Source organism: Kwoniella dendrophila, chromosome 1 (assembly GCF_036810415.1).
Source record: "Kwoniella dendrophila CBS 6074 chromosome 1, complete sequence".
NCBI lineage: Eukaryota > Fungi > Basidiomycota > Tremellomycetes > Tremellales > Cryptococcaceae > Kwoniella > Kwoniella dendrophila.
In genome coordinates, this window is record NC_089476.1 from 1,713,081 (window position 1) to 1,734,460 (window position 21,380).

The 21,380-nt window shown below is 38.6% G+C and overlaps 9 protein-coding genes across 9 annotated transcripts; 6 read left to right on the top strand and 3 right to left on the bottom strand.

Annotated features, from left to right (window-relative positions):
- Positions 1–760: 760 nt before the first annotated feature.
- On the top strand, positions 761–2,966 carry L201_000612 (uncharacterized protein; the record flags this gene model as incomplete). The annotated part of the gene is made up of 11 exons (XM_066216412.1): positions 761–767; positions 834–1,076; positions 1,153–1,240; positions 1,286–1,506; positions 1,579–1,625; positions 1,689–1,846; positions 1,923–2,078; positions 2,130–2,486; positions 2,555–2,602; positions 2,658–2,738; positions 2,804–2,966. The coding sequence occupies 11 exons, from the start codon at positions 761–763 to the stop codon at positions 2,964–2,966; spliced, it is 1,569 nt and encodes a 522-aa protein (XP_066072509.1).
- A 542-nt stretch (positions 2,967–3,508) lies between these two features.
- L201_000613 (uncharacterized protein) lies at positions 3,509–5,004 on the top strand (the record flags this gene model as incomplete). Its single annotated transcript, XM_066216413.1, has 8 exons — positions 3,509–3,610; positions 3,711–3,837; positions 3,966–4,053; positions 4,167–4,197; positions 4,301–4,333; positions 4,465–4,600; positions 4,723–4,808; positions 4,897–5,004. 8 exons carry the CDS (start codon positions 3,509–3,511, stop codon positions 5,002–5,004), a joined length of 711 nt encoding a protein of 236 aa, XP_066072510.1.
- A 320-nt stretch (positions 5,005–5,324) lies between these two features.
- Positions 5,325–7,294, bottom strand: L201_000614 (uncharacterized protein; the record flags this gene model as incomplete). The annotated part of the gene is made up of 11 exons (XM_066216414.1): positions 5,325–5,420; positions 5,508–5,635; positions 5,723–5,752; positions 5,858–5,980; positions 6,068–6,267; positions 6,359–6,481; positions 6,557–6,633; positions 6,714–6,781; positions 6,845–6,851; positions 7,081–7,090; positions 7,158–7,294. The coding sequence occupies 11 exons, from the start codon at positions 7,292–7,294 to the stop codon at positions 5,325–5,327; spliced, it is 999 nt and encodes a 332-aa protein (XP_066072511.1).
- A 555-nt stretch (positions 7,295–7,849) lies between these two features.
- Positions 7,850–10,076, top strand: L201_000615 (uncharacterized protein; the record flags this gene model as incomplete). Its single annotated transcript, XM_066216415.1, has 8 exons — positions 7,850–7,963; positions 8,047–8,228; positions 8,312–8,639; positions 8,743–8,767; positions 8,843–8,970; positions 9,065–9,291; positions 9,352–9,944; positions 10,018–10,076. 8 exons carry the CDS (start codon positions 7,850–7,852, stop codon positions 10,074–10,076), a joined length of 1,656 nt encoding a protein of 551 aa, XP_066072512.1.
- Positions 10,077–10,355: 279 nt separating this feature from the next.
- On the bottom strand, positions 10,356–11,685 carry L201_000616 (uncharacterized protein; the record flags this gene model as incomplete). Its single annotated transcript, XM_066216416.1, has 5 exons — positions 10,356–10,685; positions 10,772–10,931; positions 11,024–11,100; positions 11,180–11,340; positions 11,514–11,685. 5 exons carry the CDS (start codon positions 11,683–11,685, stop codon positions 10,356–10,358), a joined length of 900 nt encoding a protein of 299 aa, XP_066072513.1.
- A 393-nt stretch (positions 11,686–12,078) lies between these two features.
- Positions 12,079–14,920, top strand: L201_000617 (mitochondrial division protein 1; the record flags this gene model as incomplete). The annotated part of the gene is made up of 7 exons (XM_066216417.1): positions 12,079–12,247; positions 12,334–12,941; positions 13,046–13,342; positions 13,423–13,935; positions 13,994–14,381; positions 14,457–14,566; positions 14,666–14,920. The coding sequence occupies 7 exons, from the start codon at positions 12,079–12,081 to the stop codon at positions 14,918–14,920; spliced, it is 2,340 nt and encodes a 779-aa protein (XP_066072514.1).
- Positions 14,921–15,061: 141 nt separating this feature from the next.
- On the bottom strand, positions 15,062–15,996 carry L201_000618 (uncharacterized protein; the record flags this gene model as incomplete). Its single annotated transcript, XM_066216418.1, has 3 exons — positions 15,062–15,487; positions 15,587–15,811; positions 15,919–15,996. 3 exons carry the CDS (start codon positions 15,994–15,996, stop codon positions 15,062–15,064), a joined length of 729 nt encoding a protein of 242 aa, XP_066072515.1.
- A 988-nt stretch (positions 15,997–16,984) lies between these two features.
- L201_000619 (uncharacterized protein) lies at positions 16,985–19,951 on the top strand (the record flags this gene model as incomplete). Its single annotated transcript, XM_066216419.1, has 5 exons — positions 16,985–17,846; positions 17,915–19,615; positions 19,679–19,768; positions 19,827–19,847; positions 19,902–19,951. 5 exons carry the CDS (start codon positions 16,985–16,987, stop codon positions 19,949–19,951), a joined length of 2,724 nt encoding a protein of 907 aa, XP_066072516.1.
- Positions 19,952–20,449: 498 nt separating this feature from the next.
- On the top strand, positions 20,450–20,783 carry L201_000620 (uncharacterized protein; the record flags this gene model as incomplete). Its single annotated transcript, XM_066216420.1, has 2 exons — positions 20,450–20,519; positions 20,605–20,783. 2 exons carry the CDS (start codon positions 20,450–20,452, stop codon positions 20,781–20,783), a joined length of 249 nt encoding a protein of 82 aa, XP_066072517.1.
- Positions 20,784–21,380: the final 597 nt, after the last annotated feature.

Here is a 21,380-nt window from a genome sequence, read left to right on the forward strand (position 1 = left end):
TTTTTGATTCCCTCTTCAAGAGGACCTTGCGGATCAATTTGATTAAAATCGCTTAAATCGTAAATGATTAACAAATTCATTGTTTTCTTCCTTCTTAAGCTTCTTATCTATCGGCTATATCCGATATGAGCAAGAAATTATCAGTGACACGAAAAGTGCTGTGTGATATCAGGCACATTGACCAGTAAAACCGGCAATCACCGACCTTCGTTGGGCGTATATTGACGATCATGTCATTTTGCAATCTCAACCTCTAGAGATAAAGTTTCAACTCATCCCCAAAATCAAAAATCAAGATTGAGATTGATTGAATCATCGCACACATATCATTACATATCCCGATATTATCCGTCATAATCATATCTTACTTTCACGAATTATCTCGCCAAACAGTTTGGAACAACAATACATAGTGATATAGAGAACTAGGTTGAAGAATATACATATTCCCCGTCAACTCAAAGGAAGGTTACACGAGGTTCAAAGGACGTTGCCCCACACATCCAGATTCACTTGAAGTTGATACATAATTGCTACCCGTTACCATTCATTGGTTCCTGTTCATCGTCATTACTCGTCACACGACACTACAAGAAAACAGAACGTAGAAGCTCATCAATAACTGCTCACAAACATCCTCTTTTATCCCAAGGTATATTACGAAGCCACATAGTCAATAGTCCTTTCAAATCATCACCAACTGGAGGGCAGATCTTCCCTTCTCAGCCTCATAAGAACACGACATACTCATTTCCTCATCATGTCAGGTGAGCTACCTTTTTTGAGGATTCTATCTTTAACCCAGAAAACATTAGCTGACTAGTTTCATTTAGACTTCCATCCTACTCCCTCTGCAGATCTCCTTACTTTGCTTCAAGACTTACGACTTTCAGTACCTCGGGCGATTCAATCGCCTCCTACTCAACCTAGGAGGGCAAGTGTAGCATTGATAATAAGATTAAAACCTGCACCAGAATTAGTATTCGAAGGTCATGAGCCAGAAGGCTATTCAGGCGACTTGATTAAGGAAAGCGATTTTGGATTAGGTTATACTTTAGATGACTTCTTCAGACTTCGTAAGCTGTCTTCTACACCCAGGAGAGTGGTTTGCCTGGATGTGTCAACTTATGCCATATTTTCACTTGAATGTAGCTTGGGTAAATCATCCAAATACAATACCGGAAATACTATTTATACGTAGAGCTCCACATCATTCACCTTCTACCTCTTCTTCATCTTCGTCCTTATCCTCCAACTCAGCTTCTTCCTCATCTTCTTCATCTAGTACAAGCGTATCACATGGTAGATGGTCAAGTCACATAGCTTTCCCAGGTGGCAGACATGAACCAGATGATCAATCAGCCTACTTTACAGCATTAAGAGAAACCTGGGAAGAAATTGGTGTGGATTTAGCTGAAAAGGATTTTTTACATGTCGGAAGATTAGATGAAAGGGAAGTTACTACTAGTTTGGGTAAAAGGTTGTTAATGATCTTGAGTCCCTTTGGTAAGCTCAGCTCACCATCTGCCAGGCTCCACGGGACAAGCTGACATCTGATGTCTTGAATCCACTATATAGTGTTCTTGCAGACGTCGCCCTTCAGTCCTACACCAGAATTACAACCAGTAAGTCTGCATCGTGTCTGTGTGTCTCCATGTATTTACTGACTTTATATACCTATTACCTAGACCGAAGTCTCCTCAGTCCACTGGATACCCCTGTCAATGCTTGCTCCACCTTTTGAACCTGAACAGTGGTCACAAATCGAAATTGATATAGGAAGTCGTCTAAGCCCAAAGAATAGATTTGTTAGATGGTGTTTGAGAAATCTGATAGGGAAGATGCAGTAAGTATCCCTTTGAGAATGGAGATGATCAAACATGTGCAATAAGTAGCTAATCATTTATGTTGACCATTCTTAGATTTGGCTGTGTTTTGTTACCCGATGAACCAGATTCACTGGCTGAGGGATTTGATCCAACCAATGAATTTGATGAAGCTGCTGAAGGTTCCGGAAGCTGGTTCAATGATGGAAAGCGACACCTAAGATTATGGGGACTGACTTTGGGTATGACGCTGTGAGTTCATTAGTACTTTATCGGTCGTCAGTAGCTTATGATCTGCGACAGGGACCTGATCGCGCATTATCCATCCTCAACACCAGCGCATTTGGTCTTACCCCCTTCGAGAACCCCTTCAAAACCTTCCTCACCTACCACATCAGAATTTGAACACAATCAATCCACATTCATACCCGATCCGAAAACACCTGTTACCGTACAAAGTAGTTTCGATGATCAATGGGAAGCTGCTAGATTGGCTTTGGAAGAAGCGAAGAAGAACGGTACACCCCTGTCAAATGGCAACCCAGGAGGTTCAAGTGGTGCTGGTATGACAGCAAAAGGTGATTTAGGTATAAAAGTAGATGTAAAAAGCGAAAAGAAAGGTAAAAGTAAGCGAAGAAGAGGTGTTGGACCTGGTATGACGTGAGTTGTCGCCTGTCACCCCAAATATCGGATGTAATAATAGCTAACATCTGTTTGACTTGATGCAGTGCTGTATTCCCCAGATTCTCTTATCCCGATGTCAACTTTTGGATCTGGTAAGCCTGAATTATGCTAAATACCTTCGGTAAAGCTTGCTGATCATTGCTATAGGGTGTTCGGAAGACGTTATAGACAAGTCATACAAGGATGGGAAAATTCCGTTCGTGGACCAGACAGAGCATCTGATAGAAGGTCAGTTCAGCTATCCAAACCCTGTCGAAGTCTTCGCGTAAAAGAGCTGACAATAATGACAATAGGGTTAATTGGTCTGGACAAGCTCTTGCTACATTCTATTCCGCTGTGAGACAAGCATTAGTCGTTACAATCATTATGAGGGCTTTATTATCAGGAGTAGGTATTGCTGGATTGACTTGGTTGATCGTAAAAGGATTAGGTGGATTAGGCGGTCGGGAGTTGTAGATACGTTCCTGGGTATAAAAGCATCAGAGGACTTTGTCAAGAATCGCCTTGCAAAGGTTCATCTCAACACAGGTTCTCCGTTCTCTTGCTGGAAGTCCTAAATCGGGAGCGAATTAAATCAAATCCAGTCGGATGCAGGTTGTTACCAAATAATTAAATAATCAAAATATTCCGGCTTGTCACCACACGTGTACAGTATATACATCTGCTTCATATGATGCTTATAATGACACAGTATTTAATTTATGTAGTAGTAGGACTAGTAGTAAATTCAACAGATCGAGTTTTGATATCTTCATTGCTTGTACCAATATGCATTCCATCATGCAGTCCACCACCTTTATGTCCAAAACGCCTACCGTAGAAAATTTCTAACATTAATTTCGAAACCTCCACTTTGGTGATCCGATATGACGCTGACGTCTGCGGTGAACAAAGGTTGATAACAGAGCTACCTCCTTCAACATTATTTTATTCTGTATCACACATACCATCATTTCACTAATCTCAATCAAGCTCGGTAAGATTAGGAAGAGAGAAGAATGTCATCATTTAGTATACATAAAGCAGCTTTGGAAGGACAACCAGGATTGATTAGGACTGTATTAAATGATGATCCTAAATTAGTGAATTCGAAGGATGAAGTGAGTTCTTGAGTTTCAAATAATCACATCTGTACACATTGGAATATTACCATACATGTGAGCTCTAAGTATTGATCGTACACATCGTGTTCTGGTATAGGATGGTAGAACACCATTACATTGGGCAGCTACAACGGGAAATTTGAATGTCGTTCAATTGTTATTAAGTTATCATCCAGATTTAGAAGTTAGGGATGTTATGGGATGGACAGCAATTATAATAGCAGGTAAGTCATTTACTACGATCATCATGAATTCTTTTTATTTAAACGATTAGATATATGAAAATATGTTTAAATTAAAGAAAAGAATATACTGATTGGCATTTGCATGTGAATGTTTTTATTTCGATTAGCTGCAGCAAATCAAGTTGAAGTGGTTAGAGAATTATTGGAAAATGGTGCTAAAGTAGATTCTATAAATGATAAAGGTCAAACCGCTTTGTGAGTGTTCTTTAAGCATTCACTGAATCTTATATGATAAGGACATATAGCTATTCAATCTTGTTTAACCCGACTTAATCGTATACTAACAATCAAATTCCTAATCATTTTAGACACTATGCAGCATCCAAAGGGAATGTATCGGTATGTCCTTCAAGACGTCTTTTACTTGGCAACAAATAGTTTTCATACGGGTGGAATTTCATTGATCAAGACGGCTAATGTTCCCTTTGACATTCTTTTCTAGATTGGTAAATTACTAATATCAAGAGGAGCAGATGTAAGTTGATTTGATATCTTTCTGTCTTCGAACTGTCATCATCTTGATCTTTTAATCCAAATCGTTTTTTTTTTTTTGGATTGTTTTACATTTCAAGCTGATATACAAATCACTTATGATTCGGGACTTAGATTAACGCGAAAGATAGAGCATCGCAATTCCCATTACATAGAGCAGCTACAACGGGTAATCATGCTTTTTTGAATATACTATTAAATCCACCTGAAGGTAGACCAAAAACTAGATTAAATGGTCAAGATAGAGCGGGTAAGCATTAATCAATATTTCCAAAAGGACAATATCCTTTATTTTATCGTATATGGATGATATGGTCAAACAAAAAACGATACCTATACTGACTGATAATCTATATTTCGGAAATCGAACAGGAAATACCCCATTACATCTAGCTTTCGAAAGTGGTCATGGTGATGCTGCTGTAACCCTAATAGAAGCTGGAGCCGATCGTGAAAGAGTGAGTTCTAGTTCTGATTACTTGTCAATATTATGTTCTTTAGATCTGTATGTACTAATGATTATCATTCTATATCTGCATTGAATAGTCAAATTCTGAAGGTCAAGTACCAGAAGAAATTGATGGTGTAGGTGGTCAGGAACAGAAGAATGTAAGACAATATGTAGTATCGAAAGTCGGTCCAAGGAGGGACTAAAATACCAAGAAATGTAGTTGTGACCAAAAGGTAGCTTCGGGAAGTTATGGAGAGGTATGCATATGTATTGTAATTATTTGTTATATATGTCAGCTTCCTGAGCCGAGGTCGTATCAATATCTTGAATGCACTGTACCCTGAAATCAGTTTACGAATTATCTGCGACATATGATTGATTGGTTTTATCCAATATTCCTAATCTAAAATATCTATCCTTTCAAAAATTCTCTATTGATCTAGAAGAATGTCCAACCTGAACGTAATCGCCATATCTTTTTGTAATTTCAATTACTGAAATGAGGTCGGATGTAAATTTACATTTATGCTTGTGCATTTGACCATCTCATAACACCTTCCCAAACTGCTAAAGCAGCTGCATTGGTTGGGAAAGCTCTTAAAACGACAGGTACGAATCCCTGATGTCCAAAAAAAAATCCAAACAGAGATGAGCAAGGTCGGCTTATGATATTAAGAAGGTATTTCATGATGAGAAGTCAACTAACCTTGTAAAAGTTCTTCACTCTTGCTATTGAATTCCATCCTAGACCTTTAGCTGGATTATATGTTTCTCTCCATACTTGTCCATAAGCGTCGAAAACACCTTTATATCGTGGATTTTTGATGTTATCGACTAAAGCATGAGATAATCAAAAGACTTCTGTCAGCTGATCGCCCCTCCTATTTACGGTGCGAATCATATAACCTATTTCAAGCATACCCATTATTCGGTTTTTGACATTATCCAAAGCTAAAATGGGCCCGCGGGTATGATCAGTATATGTAATTCAAAATACGCTAAACGCCAGTAGCTCGTTTTAGATGAAGCTTTAAAATGAGGGAAGCTCCTACTCACGTAATGCAGTGAACCAATACATATTACTTGCCATACCACCAGCTAAGAAATTTGCCAATTCCGTTGACATTTCATATTTTGTTCCGTCAAATGACTTAAATAATCTATTAAATATCTCAAAACCTAACAAAGAGAAAACAACAGCTAATAAGCCTTTGTTGCTTACCATTATGGTGGACGCAGGAATTCAGATTTGATATTAAAACTTACCACCAAACATAGCAGCGAAACAACTTCTATAAATAAAACTTGCACCTAAACCTTTCCACATTCCTGTCACACCTTGTTCAGCGACGGTTTGACGTACAACATCAAAAGGTCCTTTGAATTGTTTTGGTACATGTTCAGGTTGAACTAATTGTAATTGTAATTTACATTTTATGACTTCTGTTGGATGTGCTATTGCTGCACTGAAATGGTAAACTCGAATTATTAGCTATTTCCTATTCCTAGGTTGGGAGAAACTGTCTAACTAGATGATATGGATATAAAGTGACTTACTTTGTCCAGCCTGCAAACAACCCTCCAACGGTATGACCTAATATGGATAATCTTTTACCTTCACCCTTTGGTATTTTCTCGGCAAAGCCATGCCGCAGTAATATTGCTCTATAGTTGTGTAGACTGTATAGATATTGATAAATTAGCCATCATTACTTTGATCAACAAAACTATTGTAGTAATTCCAAGACTATTCACCTTCCCATCAATATCGAATCTGTTATACCCCACGATACAGCAGGTACACTTGCACCTTTGTATAATGCCCTGGGGCCCTACCCGCATCCATCAGCCATGATCGTAGCCGTATATAATAGCTATTTTGATGAGAATAGGTGAAGATTCAGCTACTTACCTCTTTGCTAATAGTTTTCGTGAAACAGTCCCAGGCTCCGTTGAATGTTCCCGTCGGCGTACATTGCACTATTAGTCGCCATCAAATTGTCAGTTCGGCACTTCTGAGATAGAGCGGGAAAGTCAACTGACATCGTGTCTATAGATACAATATTTAGCTCAACAATCCTAAGCACTAGGTAAATAGAAGACATACCTTTATGGTATCAAAGGGATGTCCTATCATAGCGAATGACGCTGGTTAGTTACTTCGGTCATCCGGCTAGATTGGCTACAAGACTTCATTTTCGCACCTACTACAAGCTATCATATGACCTTCTGAGTTAGCTAAAGCCATACTTCAGTCAGACTTGTTGAGCTAATCTTACCTTTGTCCACCTGAAAGTCAGTGATGGTCAGTCTAATATCTCTCTGCTCTCCAATATTGATGAAATTCATCACTCACCCCGAGCAGATACCAGCAGCAAATCCAATGAAAGGTGAATGACCATTATCTTTCCCTATTTTTTGAGTATCCTGTATATCATCTACTATATCAGGATCAGATACCTCTTCAGGACGTTTTCCTTTCTTATCTACCATGTTCCCTTCCAAGCTATACACACTCTCTTCAACTCGAAACAGCTAAAGTGATGTTGACGAAAGAAGATGATATGGTTGGTTCAGTTATCAAAAATAAGACTTGAAAAAATAGTCGATAACTTTGCTGAACTTCTTAGTCGTCGTTATCGGAAGATGATCCCGAAGTGGAGGCTGATCTCATAACATACATAGATAGAAACGGAATCAAATTAACCTAGGCCTTGTGATCGATCGGAACTCGTCCGGTCACGTGATTTGGTCATTGTTTCGCTCGATTCCGAGAATATAGATTACTGTACCTAAAGATGACATTATTGTTTTCCAACTTTTTTTGACTATGTATCACCACCATTAATTCTCATCAGATACCATAGACATTGTGTATATCTAGCTGTGCTCTCATCCCCGCTTTGGCGGGCAGCAACCCTTTTCGTCAAGATGATAGTACTTAGAACCACTACGATCCGGGCACGGCCTCTGCGGCGGATATCAAATGGTAAACAGGTTTTTCGTCAATATGGCCTGGCACAATATTCTACCACAGCTGGTATCGACATGGACGAAGTTCTGATTAACCAAGATCCATACAAGAGAATAACGTTTGAACAACCTTTACATATGTTGAACCGATCTCAAGCACAAAGAATGTTTGCTGTTCAAGCCACATTTGTGAGTCTTTTCTCCCCTTTGTTCACTATAATACAACGAAATAATCCAGATTGACATTGATCTCATTCTCTATGACAATATAGCGAGATGCAGAATGGATTGAACCACATTTGATACCTTTTTGGCAAGTTCACTTGTTATGTGACCAGAAAAGATCTTTTCAATTTGAACTTAGAGAAGGTTATACTGCATCTGGACCAGTACAAAGATATTTTAGTGATATTGGAATTGCTATGTCTGCTGTACCTAGAGATCATTGGGCAAGGTAAGTTTAAAAATCAACGATGATATGATCTACCATATGGGAAGAACATATACTGAATATTTCGATTCTGGAATTTCTTCCAGTGGTATGTGGGTACCTTGGACAATTCGAATGAGTGCATCAAAATTACAAGAAATTTTCGATAGTTCATTACAAAATTCAATTTATTTACCTCACTCATCACCTAAACAATATCATACTCCAATGGCAAAGCAAATTGCACCTTTTATGGAAAAACAATGGGATCCTTTATCAGCACCGAAATTCGCTTTTGGTATACCAGATATAAAAGGTAAAGAAAATCAAATTATAATGTTACAAACTTCTATGAATCCAAATGAGGAAGAAGATGATGTCAGTGATGAATATTCAGTTCAGAAAATGTATGAAGCTATGATTCCTTATGGTATAGTAAGTCAATTCAAGTCCATGTTCATATAAACGTGATACTATTTGTCATATGATCCTCTCGATTGGATTGGATATCGGCACTGACTTGTATTTTGGGTATTAGAGAGTTTATGCTATTCCTGTATACCGTAAGTATCTCTAAGTTTCGTCATATTCCTAGATTTCATCAACAAATTACTGAAAAACCCATGTAATTCACTTAGGTCTGCTATACAAAGTCGGTCTGAAAAACGGTTATGCTGTTTTCGATGCTCAGTCGCCAGCTGAAGATGCGAATACGTTTCGAGTAAATTGGCCTCAAGGTGGGGTCCGTCAAGTCAACGATACCACCGTAAGTCCCGGCACGAATATATGCATTCTTTACCTTTGGTGTACACACGAATCGATGTCAGCACATGTGCTGATGATCTGTATCCTTTGTTCAGTTTCGTATAATGGGTCACTACCAGCGGAGAAACACAGATTCAGGGGAATTACACGAATCTGAAGTTATTAACGCTTCATTTAGTAAAGAATCAAAGCTGCAAGAATTAATTTCCACTCTATTCGCTGGAATGTGGACTAAAGGACCAATAACACCAGCTGCATGGGAGAACGAAAGGATACTACCGGAGTACGGAGATTTCAAAGAAGGTACAGCAATCAATTTACTGTAAGTTTATGATTCTAACCTGACTCGAACCTTTGAGATTGACAGCTACACTTTTTGCAGTGCATATAGTGAAGCTTGTATTCGGGGATTCACTCCATCACCATCATCAAGGTTATCTGTTGAACCTAAATTTCCAATTAAGCGAAAAGAACAAACTAAAAAATCATCATTATTTACTACACGTAATAGCACAACAAGCTCAACAAAAAGTAACACAGATTCATTTGGTGAAGCGGAATACAATCAATCCCAATCTCAAAGCGGTCAAACATCCTCAATAAATGCAAATACAGCTACGTCACGTAAATTTAAAGGAGAAACAAATACATTAAAAAGACGAACAATGCATTATGCAGAACAAGCTGGAATTAGATTAGGTAATTTAAAAAAATCAATTGGTCCAGAAAGATTATCACCTGAAATGGAATTTATGACTAAATTACCAACATTTTTACCTGATCCTAAAAGGTTTTATAAAAATTTAGGTATATTACAACCTTCGAAAGATTATTTAAGTTTAGATAAACAAGATTATATAGATGATTTAATTTCAGAAAAAAGAAATAAAGCTAGTTTTATAAATCATCCTGATCGTGGTGGTAAAGTTGAAATTCAAAGAGAAATTAATGAAGCTTTTGCAAATTTAGAAAGTTGTGAGTAAAACCTGTCCTCATCATTCATCTTTTCGTAAACTGAGCTTACATACCAAGATGTTTCCTTGTTCAGTGAAATTGCGTAGGAAGTATTACGCAGATTCTAGATCACCATTCAGATTGAATCGATGAGGAGTTACGTCCACCACAATTATAACGGCAAAATAGCATTCACAACAACTTTGCACGAACCAGAAATACCTAGCATTTACGATATACCAAGCAGCATCAATATACCCAAATCATAGTCTAGAAAGATAGATAAAATACATTTTTACTTATGATGCATCACTCATGGCAAAGCTGAATTTGTCAGTAAATCTGCAAAACGACAGCAATACGATTGTGTTGTTTATATGACTGTCTATATATCTATAATGTCCAACCTCGATAATGCGAATAAGCCTAGATTTATGGTGCAGTTTCCCAAATCTCTTCTAAAAACCTGACAAAGCCAGAAGCTACTTCACCTTCTGTCCAATTACCTGAAGCAGCCAAACCACCAGACTGTTGAGCTTTAACTTGAACACCTTCATATTGTCTTTTCAACCTTTGCATTTCTGATAATGTTAATCTCTTTGCAGGTAAATGCAATACTAGCTGTTTATTTGCAGCAGGAGGTGAAGGTATAGGGAAAGTTGTTGTACCAGGTAAAGAATTTAAATGTGATAATAACGAAGTAACTATAAATTGTGTGGTTTTTGTTAGAGTTTGTAATGTATTTGGTGGTGGTTTATTCCTCTACATCAACAAACAACCAAAGATGAAATGTCATAATTAGCGATTATATAATTAGACCTTCCAGTTCATAGTGACAGAAGGCTTACCTGTAATACAGCAGCTGGAGGTGGTTTTTTATCACCTTTCAAAATAGCATTCCATATATCTTCAAAAGGTGGTTCTTCATCCCATGGTATAGTAAATAAAGGTGAATCCCATCTAACCATTGAAGAAGGTTCTTCAAATCTCATTATTAAATTATCGAATCTATTGATTATGTCGTAGATGAATAAATCAGATATTGCTCTACTTGCACAATTGATCTCGATTTTCGAACATGCAGTTACGGTTTGACTTACGTTGCTGGTTTATAAGAACATTCACCTCTTTTTTCATGCCATTCTTTACATTTATCAGGAGGTGCAACAACGTGTATCTATAATATAGATCCTCAAAAATCATTAGATTATACCATGGAAAAAAACTGAAATCCGAAATTTGATACTTGAACTTACAGTAGCAACTCTTACTCTAGCTTCTCTAGCTGCACAATACATTTGATATCTATAACCTTTTATATAATTTGCTGAATCTACTATCGTTATTGTATCTGTACCTAATGATCTACTAACATTTGAAAACAGACTTGCCCTAGCAGGTTTCTCTAGCGCACTAGCTATTTGAGATTGTGAATTTTGATTAGCACATGTTGAGAATTCTCTTTAGATTCCATGTCTTTCCTTCCTTCCTGCCTACCTTCATTCTGCTCATTTTGTACCTCATATTCGCTGCCTGCTTATGCAATTGATTTCTATCGCAGAACGACAATTTTTGAAACACACAACTCACTGTCATAACTTGATCTAGGTACATGTGAAATATCATCATCTATTATAGCTACACTCAACTCTGGACCATCATATTCTGAAGCTGATATACGTGATTCGAAATATTCTTTCAACTGTTTTGCTCTTGTCGTTTTACCAGAACATGGGAATCCAGATATAGTCACCAAAGCCATGTTCAGCTTTGTTCTTGAATGTTTCGAATTCTTTTTATATGGATCGTCTGACCCACTTAGGTATATTGAAGATGCAAGGTATGAATCTTTCAAGAGAGACAGTCGTGCACAAGAGGACCACGACCAATGAATTGACACAGTAAAAAAATGGAGGTATTATAAAATGATGATTTTTGAAATTTATGAATTTATCCGGTTATAGCCTTTTTCGTGACCCAAATCGCCGCTGAGGTCATTCAAAATCTCGTTCACACTGTCACTAGTCATCTTTTTACACTATTAGCTTTTCAAGAACTACTTTATACCCATCAATATCTCTCGCTTTATCATTATACTTGATCTTGAACCCTTGCTTGAACACATATTATACATCTTTGTTAGTGCTTTTGCACAATGCCGTCACACGATGGAAACGATAAACCCCTTAGACAAGCTTTAGATCCAATTTCTGCACCCTATATGTCTTCGATCAATGGCACTTTATCCATAGCCAAAGAAGTTTTGATGGGTCAATTCCAATCTGAACATCGTCGTTCGGAAAGTACACGAATTTTATCTGATCGTGAGTATAGATATAACTCTTTTATAACGCCCGAATAGCTAGATCGCAAAGAGAACCGACTAAATTATCGATTTCTTCCTTGTTAGTTGCACCATCACTTATGCAACCTAAATTCTTAAATGCAGCAAGTGCATATGGACCATCTCGATCACTTGGCAGAGCACCTCCTAGTAGACCTACAAATTCATTATTGAGATTACCTACATCATTACCACATGGATTAACAAATATTGGCGTACAACCTACATCTCAATCATTAGCAATATTAGAAGCTGTAGAGAATCTATCGCATTTATCTTTAGATAATTTACCTTCTAATGGAGGAGAAGAAGAGCAACCATCTTTAATTAGAGGATTTAAAGCTACAATACCTTCATCAGAATTATCAAAACAACGTAGAAGATTAATTAGAGGTGGGATAATAGATAAAGATTTAGGTAATGAAAAATTAGGTTTAAAAAAATTAGGTGATAAAGCAAGAGGTTTATTAACTAATGATAATGATAATGATTCAAATGATAATGAAGAAGAATCACATTTAGATATAGGTAGAAAAGCAAAAAGAAGAAAAAGACAAAGAGAATCAAGAAGAATAAGTGAAGCAAGACATTTAGAAGGTAAATTACATTTAGAAGATTTAGTTCAACAAGCAGATGAAATCCAGCAAGATAAAGAGAATTTACATGTAAGGCAGGTAAGTGAAATTCATCTTTCTTGTATCAAAGTTTTCTGAGTATGTTTCTAATCAATTCAATCAACGCTAACTGAAACATTTCTACCTTCACTTGATCTGTTCAGTCTCTGATACACGCAGAAATCATAGAAGTTTCAGCGAAAATCGATGCTTTAGAAGAAATTCGCCGGCGACTTGAAAGTTCAATCTTACATCTACAAGAAGAAGATTTAGAATTAGATGATGAATTAGAAGGTGTACAAGAGTTAATGGCTTCTCCAGCAATCAAATCTGCTGCTGGATCAAGAGCTTTACCACCTTCAACTGCATCAGCAATAACTAAAAAAAGTTCAAGAAGAAGAAAAGGTCCTGCTTTCTTACCTTCTGAACATGATGAACTACCTTCTGGAGTAGCTTTCATGGTATGTCTACTTGTTTAACTAAGACACCCAATTTGGGATCAAACAAATACTGATAAATGTTCATCACTTGACCTATGTAGACGTTAAATGGACATACAGCACCAATAACAGCTTTAGATTTCAACGAACCTTATGGAATGTTAGTTACAGCAGGACAAGATGATATAGTGAAAGTATGGGATTTATGTGATGGTGAAGAGATTGGACAATTAAGAGGACATACAGGAACAGTTAAAGCATTACAAGTTGAAGATACTTTATGTTTGACAGGTGGATCGGATGGTGCAATCAGATTATGGGATTTAAGAATGGTAGAAGATTATGAAGAAAGATTACAATCACAACTTGAAGAATTAGCTAGACAGGATCCTCTGGAAAGGATTGCGAATCAAAGAGAAAGAGCTAATGCAGCTCATGAAGATGAAAATGATAATGAAGAAAATTTGGCTGAAGAAAAAGATGAATTCGATTGGGATGAAGGACCAAGTGGTATTACTCAAGCTAGTCAAATCGATATTAGTAGTCCATGCGTAAGAACGCTAGAAGGTCATAGTAAGAGTGTTACTGCTTTGTATTATGAAGATGGTTGTTTGGTAAGCTTCCACTTATTCAAAGTACATATCACGGTGTCCTGATATTGTTTTATTCTAGGTAACGGGTTCATCTGATAAAACAATTCGACAATGGGATGTGGCTACTGGACAATGTGTATTGACGATGGATATCCTATGGGCAATATCGAATCCGCCTCCTGCACCTGCACCTACACCAGCTCCAGCACCAAAGTTACGACATCGATCATCCACTTCATTCGGTTCAATACATTACGACGACATACTTCCTTCTCCTGGTGCATCTTTAGTAGGCATGTCAGGATCGAGTTTACTGAGCGCAGTAGCTGGAAATCAATTTGCTGTACCTACTCCACCGTACGCAGATGGTTCTTGGGAAATGTATCAAGATTTCGTAGGTGGTGTACAATTCTGGGGATACGCCTTAGCTAGTGGTAGTGGTGATGGCGGTGTAAGAATGTGGGATTGTGAGTTTCGATTTCATCATAGCGATGTTCCCGACAAGGATGTTCGACTGATCTAACGATTTTGCGTTCATCTAGTGAGAACCGGTCAAGCACATAGAACACTCGTTGGACATACTGCACCTGTCACATGCTTGCAATTCGATGAGATGAACATCGTTACTGGTAGTTTGGATAAAACCATTAGAGTGAGTAATTTACGTTTATCTGATGTATCTATAGGTTTATTTTCTGCTTGTTTGTTACATTGTGGTATATACGCTAATTCATATGGTTGCCACTTTTAGATATGGGATTTAAGAATGGGACAACCATCAGAAGTACATAAATATGAATATCCAGTTACAGCATTACAATTTGATAGTAGAAAAGTCGTTGCATGTACAGGTGAAAATGGTTTAGAAATTTATAATAGAACAACTCATCAACATTCAAGATTATTAACAAATGGACATATAAAACCGGCAGAAAAAATGAGATTTATAGATAAATATTTGGTTTCTGGTGGTAGAGATGGTTCTGCTAAGGTATGGGCTATGTAAATAAATATAAATTTGTAGCAAAGGGGACAGTATCGAAAAATACAACACATTCATATGTACAAGGTCAAACAGAATATGCATTGCTTCACATCAAAATATCCCATTTATTGCAATTGAAGACGACTCAGTGTTAAGATCTGGCTACTTTCCTCTGTTAGAATCATCTTTCTTATCCAAGATAGTTTGCTCATCCACGTCATTCAACTTAGTAGTATCAACAACGGGTAATTTCAATCGTTCTTTAAACTTCTCTTTGATATTACTTTGGAACCAATCGTGATCAGTCATACTAGCTAACCACATATCCTGTGACTTTCTGTGGGGATCATTTTTATGTCTTTTATTCATAGGGACTAAACCATTTAAATTTCTACATATACCTTCATATTTGAAACCGAATCTTTTAGCTGAATTAATGGATTGGGAATTATGCACAACTGCATCATATTGTACTCTGATCATATTTAGGTCTTCAAATAGGTATTTAAGTATGAGATACATGGAATGTGTATTTATATGTGTTCTTTGATACTTCGGTAATATGTTGATCAAACCAAATACTGCGTCCTATGAAAATATACAGTGTTGCAAAATTCAGTCCTTCCACTACATTTTTGACTTCTTTCCGAATTTAGATCAAGAAAAAATCTCACGATCACAACTTACCATATATTCTTCGTCAACTTCAATCAAACCGTAAACACCTGCAAAACCATCTTTACCCATTATTTCAACTTGTAGATCGATTATAGCCATCAGCAAACATGATGAATCACTTCTATAACTTTCGATATCTTTCAAAGCTGTTTCTTCAGTATGAGGTCCTAGTTCACCCAAATGTTGCCAGGATTCCGAAGGTAATTTTAGAAACCCCTCAAGATGTTTTGAAGGCTACGTACAATATGAGTTTCATTAGCTTGACTGGAATATCAGTTTCGACCTAACGTCAAGTATTCTACATTTAATGCATGATCCACACTTAATGACTTGACACTTACGATGAAAGGCTCCAATCTGACATAATCAGTTTGTAAGGCCTTGAACGGGAAAACGAAATTTATGTCATATAAATTCATAGGTGTTTTAGTATGATAAGTTTCTGGTATTCCAGGTTGATAGGGATTCAATATCTTATTTTGGTCATCTACCAGCTCTTCTGGAAGCTTTGTCTTCCCAATATAGGGCTTGACATCCGCGTTCGATATTGCTTTTGGAGTGGAAGGGGAACCAAAGATATTTCGTAAACTGAATGTTATTTTGTGGTTAAATCAATTATGGAATTATAGGTTTTTATGTTATAGGCTGTTATCTCAATTTCCTGCTAGTGATTATGGAAAGAGTACTATAGAAAGGCAAATCGCTTGCTGTATTTATCTTCGAGAACAGAACTCAAATCAATCCTCGCTTGACGACGTTCCGTTTCACTCTTTCTCGATTGAAAGGAGGGCTTCGCCTTCTATCTGATCTTAACGCTTTGGTCATGCTTCGTACAAGACATTTCACCGATTCCCGGGAACATTATCGGATGCTACTCAAATATCATAGTCAGTCATAAGGATACAGGATACAGAATGAACATGCATGGTGTTGAGCCAGTATGAGAAGCTGCTAGATCATAGGAATGAGGCTTTTTATCACCTACTTGGGCTGCCACTTGCCACCGTTCCAGATAGCTTCCCGCCCATTTGAAATTTGATTCCGTGATAATTGAGCGGTTTAACACACTGACCTTTACATTCAGAATCGTTCAAGTTATTTATTTACCATTTACAGTTTGCAGACATCTTCCTCCTCCTTTATTATCATATCCTAGCGAATAACGAATACATATCACTGAAGTACACGTCAAGATCATAGCCAGATTCTTTACCAAAATCAATTCCGGTGTGAACACTTCTATCGGGAACCAACTCTGTAAAACATAAAATAAGCGAGATACTGCTTGGTCTTCGAAAACAGCTACCGAGATTGTTGTAGCTTGACAAAGGATATAACTTGAGAAAGTATAAGAACAAGAACAACTTTAGTAAAGATCATCTCTACATGGGGTCAGCCTCGTCAACGATGAGCGCTAGCCCCGCACCTGTACTCGACCAGTTTTCAGACACGATAATCGATCCATCAATTCAGTCAACGTCAACAGGTACTCTTCCCTCTAAATCAACCAGCGGTGTCAATGGTAAATCCAGCGAGTTGCACACTGGAGATGTCTCGCAAGCAAGAACATTTGACAAACAAGCTATTTCTCGACAACCTCCCCTGACCCCTGCGCAACCTAAATCAACATCAACATCGTCACCAGCCATAAATGCTATTGCCGGTCCAAGCTCAACCACCTCGGCTATATCTGCCAAAGTCAATCAGGCTCCCTCATCATCCAAACCTAGTCCAACAGGCAGCAAGCACAAACCGATCATCATCGAAGAGAGGGAAGAAGGTGAAATTAGTGAAGATGATGACGAGATCATAGCGATAGATCCTGTACCCAAGGGTCTACCTACCAGCAAACGCCCTCAATCGCCTATTCGTACTACACCTAATCGTCCTGTTTCTCCACAACCACCTCGTCCCCTGTCTCAACGTGTTTCTCCTGCCCATCCGATTCCATCACGTCATGTTCAGCCTCCGTCAGGTCCTGCCGCTATGAACAACAGTAGATTAACCAAGAATCAGAGGAAAAAGCAAGAAAAAAGAGCTAGGTTGAGTTTGATGGCTCAGAAGCAACAATCAGTCCAAAATCGTCAACCACCATCTCAACATCAACGTCATCAACCTCCCCCATCTCCTTTACCACCTATCCCAATCAATTCTGCTAGTCCAGCGCAAGGTAAAGGTAAAGGTAAAGAAAGAGAGAAAGAAACGGAAAAAGAAGAAGAAGCAGAGGTTTCATTGGAATTAAATGATTCTGTTGGTCCGGCTGCAGCAGGTAGGTTCAATCCTTTCCTATAACGCATCTTGTTGATGTTATTCACTGCTTATCAATGCCTTCCATAGATCTTTCTGCTGAAGAAGCAGAACAGTATATCGATATCATCCGTAATCTAATCACTGAAGGTGTGTCACCTGACACGCTTGTTCAACGCGGTGCTACGCCGGAATATGTCATGAAAGTGTGTCAAGAAATAGTAGAAGGAACGAAAAAACGGAAGGCTTTATGGCTTGAAACCAGAGAACAACCAAGAGCAGATAGTGAAGCTCCTTCTATTGCTCCTCCTCCTGGCGAAGCTGAAAACAAATCACCTAGTCCGGAAATTGAGGTTACTGTCAATCAAAATGTAATGTCAGAAATGGACAGGATAAACAGTAATGACTCAGATGCAATTATACCGGTGGAAAGAATGACTGTACCTTTTAGTCAGCACCCTCAAACGATCAATTCAACCACTACCCAATCCATCCACAAAGCTACTCAACCCGTTAAGATCGAAAGCTATAAACCTGGACAATCTTCCGCATCTAGTATACTTCCACCTACCGCACCTCGTTCTCATCTATCACCCATGCCCATAATCCCAACCTCGTCTGTAGCGTTCACATCCACTAATTCAATATCAAACCTTTCAACAACCGCATCAGAAATATCGAATCAGCATCGGGGCAAGAAACAATGGGACGGTGGACTATCAGCAGGATCTGATATTCTTCTCGATTACAATTCAGATGATGTGGTAGTCACCCAAATTCCGGATCCACCACTATCAGCAAAGATTGGATCGGTCAATCCTTTCGCTATCCTTGACACGACTCCGCTCACTCCATCATTTTCACCTCCACCACCTGAGCCTATAGCACCACCTCCTCCTGCTCCGCCACCAGAACAAACGCTACAAGCTACTCTGTTGGAAACAAGAAGAAAGGCTATGGAGAGTATGCGTCGTCGTCGAGCAGCTGTGCCTAAACCGATCACCACAGTACCCGTATCTACCGCTGAAACCGTTGAAACGACAGTAACAACAGTGTCTACACCTTCCGTAGATGAGGAAGCAGCTGAAATCCAACGCTCTATCGAGGAACAGATGGCAGACCTTGAAAAAGAGGTACTCGAAGCTGCCGCCGTTGCTCAGGGGCCACCGACAGATCCACCTGCAGCAGAAGTAGGAAATGGTGAACAAGCAGAGGAAGAGCAAGACCAAATGGATTTAGATGAACCTGAAGAAGGAGAGATTATGCCTTCGGAAATCCCTACATCAACGCCGGAACCTCTTATTCCTCCTTTTATAGGATCAGCGTCTTTACCTGTTCGACCACCAAGAGGAGTCAAACGATTACATGCTGAAGATCTAAATGAAAATAAAGCTACTTCTTTACCATCTCGAACACTTCCTCCAGCAAAAAGGAGACCTTTTGGTGCTACCCAACGTGTGCAGCGTCTTATACTACACCTTGACGACGATTCTGATTCTGATTCATCAGTTGAAGACGATAATCAACCAATTATGGATCTTGATTTTACATCAAACAGTAATGAAGTGGATATTATTGAAAGACAACGAATGTTAGAAGAAAAAGAATCTAGTATCAGGAAACTGAAAGAACAAATTGCTGCTAAAATGGCTGCTCGGAAGAGGAAAGCTGAAGATACCAATGGAAGTGGAAGTGGAGGTGGCACACCTATGGAAAAGACTGTCAGTCTAGGTACCGCTGAGGTGATACGTAATGTCTTACAGCCGGACGATAAACAGAATGTCGGTGAAGGTGAGTATTCGCCAGCGTGTCACTCGAATGAATCAACAAGCCTGTGTTAACCGATCTATATAGCTACTATACCGGCTGATGTTCAACAGCTAACGAAAGAATTGGTTCAAGCAGAAGCAGAAGTAGAAGCTATGGATGTTGATCTTGCTCCATGTATGCCCCCTTTTCTATTACCTTCAACTTCTGCTCTACTGATTTCATCTAATCTCAGCTGTACCTTGGCCATCCGATGGTATGTGTCAGCTTCAGATCCCCCACACATCAAAGTTTACTAATTTTGCAATAGCAGTAGAGGTGAATGTTATTGAAGATCCGGAGACAGGTAGGTCATATTAGTCGAGGAAAAGCAGCTCACGTAGCGTAGAGGACCAGGACACGGGTGAAGCGGATCAAGCAAAGGTACGAATCGTCAACCATGGACATAGGAAATTCCCAGTTTTGACAACGCTTCACTTCGCTTGCTGACTCTGACCTCGTAGCTTCGAGCAAGATCAATCTCGCCTTCGGTGATTCAAACATCCAAAGATAGCACCATACCTACTTTACCCGTCCAAGCTTCAACATCTGTGCGTTGAAAGACGTCTTCAAGGTGGACATTACTGAGAATCATTATAGTCATTCACAAATTACCAACCGTTGTTAAACCGATATCCCCAATTAAGCAATACAACTCTCGACCCTACGCTGTTGTCCTTTTTCCAGATCGATACCATCCCATCGCCCGATAACGAGGCGGCTGAAAATATCGGAGATCTTGATCGTCGATTGCTGAACTCCATTGTACTGACCCGTTTGTTGCGACTTAACCCTTCATTGGTAGCCTGTCAGGCTGAAATGGGAGGAGGGAAATGTGCAGATAGAACATGCAAAGATTTGCACCTGGACAAAGGGATAATACCAACTGGTAAGGGTTCTATCTCACTCTTTCGCACCTTGCTTGTTCTTCGAAGAGGAAGGTATGGAAAAGGACAGCTGATAGGTTATTATAGACGATGATCTGGTTGAATATACTAGTCAGTTGACAGAGGGAAAGACTGGACGGCCTAGTACCGAAAGCATCAGGGATGCTTTGAGAACAGCCAAAGAGGAAAATAGAAGTTTGTTATTGGAAACGGATCAAGGCTTATCTTCGCTCTTGCTGAGAGTCGAACAGATATTGAAAGAATGAGATATAGTGAAAAAATAGGAAACACAAGTATCGTCTCTCTTTCTTCTTGGTCTGGACTTTCTACTTTCCCAATCCTCCTTACTCCTTCTTTAAAATACTTTGTTTATATTTATACATATTTCAATCGACTATACCACGAACACCCTTTTATGGTTTGATGATACCCAGCATACATAATCACCTAAACTAAATCGACAAACCGTACGGTCTAACGCAAGATTTACCGTATGACCTGTTTATACTATCAATCGTCCTAAAACCTTATGATCATGCAAAAATGTCTTTATGGGCTACCTTGTTCAGAGAGCAGTATGCATATTCATTCGACTGTCAAATTGCATGTATATAGTTAATGCAGTTACAATATATATCACCCATTCTCTAGATTTTCGGCTAACGCGTGTTTGATTTTATTACCCTTCTTTCTAATTTCGGTCTACCTTATTTATTCTATTTATTTGGTTATCCATTTTCACTTTTTCCGCATTAAAATCCTGAATATACATCTAGTACAAGTTGATTGATCCTTCACCAACAATCCGAATTTCTACTTGTTGTTTCACTTCAGATAGACTTCTTCATATCGTCCTCCTTTTT